The sequence below is a fragment of the Cricetulus griseus genome, chromosome 3 (assembly GCF_003668045.3).
Source record: "Cricetulus griseus strain 17A/GY chromosome 3, alternate assembly CriGri-PICRH-1.0, whole genome shotgun sequence".
In the NCBI taxonomy this organism is placed as follows: Eukaryota; Metazoa; Chordata; class Mammalia; order Rodentia; family Cricetidae; genus Cricetulus; species Cricetulus griseus.
Window position 1 is genome coordinate 108,444,079 of NC_048596.1, and position 4,319 is coordinate 108,448,397.

The window sequence follows — 4,319 nt, forward strand, 5'->3', positions numbered from 1 at the left end:
TGACTTACATGTTAGGGGTTGAGGAATACAATGTGTGTGTACATGCTAAAGAGGCAGAGAATCCGGTAGCTACTCAATCCATGAAGCTGAGTGTCTCAACAGTCCCAAATCAGTGCTATAGGCCTTCGAGTTCCCTAGACAGCTGCTTCCTCAGGCAAAATAAGATGATCAGAATCTTCATGTTCAATGTCCTCAATCTTATCTGGTTCTTCTGACAAATCTTCATTCAGAGTTATGGGTTTTCACTCTTTTATTGCAATCAATACCTTACTTTACTTGGAGACAATATTTGAGGCTAAGGCATAAACTTTCATTGTAAGTCAGGCATGATGAGGGCTCATAGGGGTTTTTGTTTTGTTTTTGTTTTATTTTGTTCTGGTTTTGTTGTTGTTGCTTGGCAGTTTGTGCCTTGTAGTTACTAGAGAGAATTGTCTCTCTCACGGCACATAGAAGTTTCAGAGTCTTTATGCACATCTGGAACTGGGAAATTGCATCTGAGTCATTTTTTCCTTTGTGACTTTACTCAAAGGTTGTAAATTGAACCAGCCAGTATTATTATTTTCCTTAATTTTCCAGAAATGTTCAAAATCATTATGTAGATAGTCACTAAATTCCTTGCCTCTCTCAAGTGCTGAATCAAGAATATTACATGCATTCATCCTGCATAATTCTTCAAGCAATTCACACCATGGATTATCACTGATTTCCATACAACCAGGAGAGCATTAGCAACTTTAAGTGCATTCAGATTAGAATACAAGCTCTAGATATCATCAAGCCCATGAGACAAATCTATCCTGCCAAATCTGATGCTTTATTACCACCCCACCTCTGTTACTAAAGTTTATATTAGGCAGTTTTCTCTACAGGAACAAAATAATACAATATATATTATGAAAAGGAACTTATTAGAATGATGAAAACAGTAAGGGCAAAGTAGTTTAACAATGGCCATCTGCATAGGGAAAGACTGAGAACTCAGCTGCTGTTTAATCCAAAAAGCTGGATGCCACCACCATCCAAAAACTTGTCAGCCCCCCCAACAAGCTCCGGTATTCAAGACATATTTAAAGAAGCTGGAGTCTGATATGCACAGAGCATTACCAAGAGACACATTTTCCCCAGACTATGCAGATCTACTTTGAGGGCCTGCCTGTCTTCCCACCTCAGATACTCCTTTTTAGAAATGCCCTCACACACACACGTCCAGGGGCATATATAATAGTTTGATTCTACATCCTATCAAGCTGACAATGGAGAACCATCACAGTGATCTTCCAGTGTTTACTATATTCATAAATGCTGCAATTGAACACATTTCAATGTGTCCAACAAGGCTTCATGTACTAAAATTATACTAAAATTAACTACTCACCCTAAGGTGTTAAGAGGATAGAAATGTAACTGACTATTGTGTTTAAAATTTGGGTCTATGGGAACTTATTGGACTTAGATAATGTCATTAGGATGAGCCCCTAAAACTGAAACTCACTAATGTTATAAAAGAGAGAGTAGCAGAGAAACACACATATTATTTGTGTTCTATCATCTCCCCAACCCAATAATCAAACTATAGATTCTATATTATCAAACTATAGATTCTGTTTATTGTTTAAGTAAAGGTGTTACTTACAACCCACAGTGGCCTCAAACTTGCCAGGATTCCCCTGTCTCAGCTTCCCTTGTACTGGAAATCACTGATATGCATGACCACATCCACCTTACAGTAAATACTTCTCAATTTGGCAATGTTTTCCTACTCTTACTTTCACTACACAAACCTAAAAAAGCACCTTCTGACACTACAAAAGTGTGGTCTTATTGTTTTTATATTCTAATCAGAATGACCTTTCAAAGAATAAATCTATCACACACAATACCCCTGGACTTAGCCTTCTAATGTTTTGTCCATAGAATTTAATAGAAAAATTTAATGAAGTCTCTAGGCCCCTAATAAACAATGTCTTTTTTTTTTACTTACCACTTTCTCCATTACTCTATACCTTACTGGGTCATTGTTAGTTGCTGGAGAAAGCCTTTCTCTCTTGACTGCAAGCTTTTGTCATAAAATCATCTTACCCTTTCTCTGCTAACACCACAAATTCCAGTTTTAACTTTTTAAGTGGGTCCTTATAAAAGAAAATAAAGTCAAAGAAATGGGACAGAAGAAGAAAATGGGTTTGTGGAAAAATGTGGTGGATTCAAACAAAGAAGCATAAGTTAAGCTACCTAAGACTCCCAAGGGCATTAACTTGAAAATGGGACATTAGCTCACTATGTCTATATTAGGTGGGGATTAGGCAAAGCAATCAAATTGTTTAAAAAATCCCCAGCATGCTGGAATTATGGTTCAGTGGTTAAGAGTGGCAGTTACTCTTTCAGAGGACCAGAGTTTGATTCTAAGCACCTGCATCAGGCAAGTTCCAACTAACTGTAACTATAGGTTCAAGGAATGTGACATCCTAGTCTGGCTTCTTTGGGCACCCATACACATGTAGAATACAAACACAGAGACACACAAATTAAAATAAATCAAAAAAGAATTCCAAGAGAATATTTGTGGAGCAAGAATAAACACTTTTTATCTGACCTCCATCAACACAATGTATCCAGCAGACACTCAGCAAAAATCAGTCAATCATCATTAACCTAAAACCAATCAAGCCTTAGCTAATGAAATCACATGACCCTATATAACTAACTTTTAATTTGCTTCCACTAGATATATCTAAGTACTAAACCAGGTAAGATAACTTTCTGGCATTTAAATGACCTTTGTGATGCAAAGAACTCAATGATGTATATACCATAGATATCGCCTTTAATATATTTTAAATACAAAGAGTCCACAACATATCTCTACCTATTTCTATATAAGTTATAGAGTTAAAATCAATTCTTTTTTAAGAGGAAAATCATTTTATATTAGCATCACCACCATCCCCAGTTTTCAACTACATATAGCTTTCACAGTCAGACTTGTAGAAGCTGAACTAAACTGGCCTGAACACTCACTGTGCATGGTTTGCAGAGGACTCCATGCTCACTAGAGAGAAATGCTAGTGGCTGCTACATTCGTTGGAAATTGAACTTGCAGTGTGGCTGGGTTCTGACAGAAATGAGTAGCAAACTCACAGCTTCCACCAGTGTTGCACATCTATCTTTCCACCTTTGTGCTTCCAGAGCCGAGTGCCTATTAGGTCTAGAGCTTGGACACCAGCAGACAGCAAGGGTTTGCACATCACAGGCCTCTGGATAGAATTCCTGAGACTGTGTGCTCTCAGCGGGCTGGAGGTTTGTGCGGAGTTTGTACATGTGCTTAAGTGCCTGAGTGAGGAAGGCCCTGCTGGTGTTGATCTCCATCAAGTCAAGTTATCAAGCTTGGCATGTGCCTCCTGCTGCCACACAAAGTTGTCAGCAGACACCCGGAGCTTGGCCATGCGTGTGTCCCTCAGATCTTTGATCAGTGTCCGGATGGTGTCTGCTTTGGAAATGTTGTCAGAAGCATGGTTCAGCAAGAGCTTAGTGATCTCCATGTAGTGGGGGCTGGGCACTGGGGTGAATGTCTCCTCCTTCCGCTCCTGATCTTGAATCTGTTCCATTTTCTCCACATCCATCCACTCTGGAGGTAGCAGGCGGCACTTTTGTCTCTGGTTCAGGTTAATGGCCAGCCAAAGGGGCACTTCCACGGGTAAGCCAGGTTGAAGGGCCCCAGGTCTCCCCCAATTAGGTAGATCTTGTCCAGACTGAAGTTCGGAATAATGGTCACCAGTTCCTTCTCGGCCAAAAACTCCACCTCGGCAGCATCCATGATGAAGAGTTCACGCCACAGGTCCGTTCCCAACCCTCGGCGTCTCTGAAAAATCAATTCTTAAGAAAACTTTGGTCTCAGGATATGACAGGCTCTGAAGACCCCCTATGGAAGGCCTCACCCTCCCTGTGGAGCAGAAAGGGTATGGGATAGGTAGGGTGTTAGTTGAGGGGAGGCAGGGGAGAGGGGAGGCAGAAGGAACTGAGATTGACGCGTAAAATAATCTTGTTTCTAATTTAAATAAAAATGGAGAGAAAGATAATAAATAAATAAAAAAAGAAAACTTTGGTCTCAATATAATAAAAATTCTGAACTTTAATATACAGAAAATATGAAGAATTTAAGTGAAATTTGGAATCATTAGTTATACTTTATTAAAATAAAGATACAAATAAAGGTTCAAATAATACTAGTTATATGCTAGAATTTATTTCTAACTCATCTTCATAATTTTCTCATATTTACTCTATAAAATGAAGATATATTTATTATGTTGCCAAATTGTAAT

The 4,319-nt window shown here is 38.9% G+C and overlaps 1 protein-coding gene across 1 annotated transcript; it reads right to left on the bottom strand.

Moving 5' to 3' along the window:
- Positions 1–3,069: 3,069 nt before the first annotated feature.
- Positions 3,070–3,813, bottom strand: LOC100766827 (DNA replication complex GINS protein PSF2-like). The gene is given in 3 exon segments (XM_035441635.1): positions 3,070–3,365; positions 3,368–3,703; positions 3,706–3,813. Coding segments are annotated over 3 exon segments (738 nt in total). The 5' UTR covers positions 3,812–3,813.
- Between the last annotated feature and the right edge of the window lie 506 nt (positions 3,814–4,319).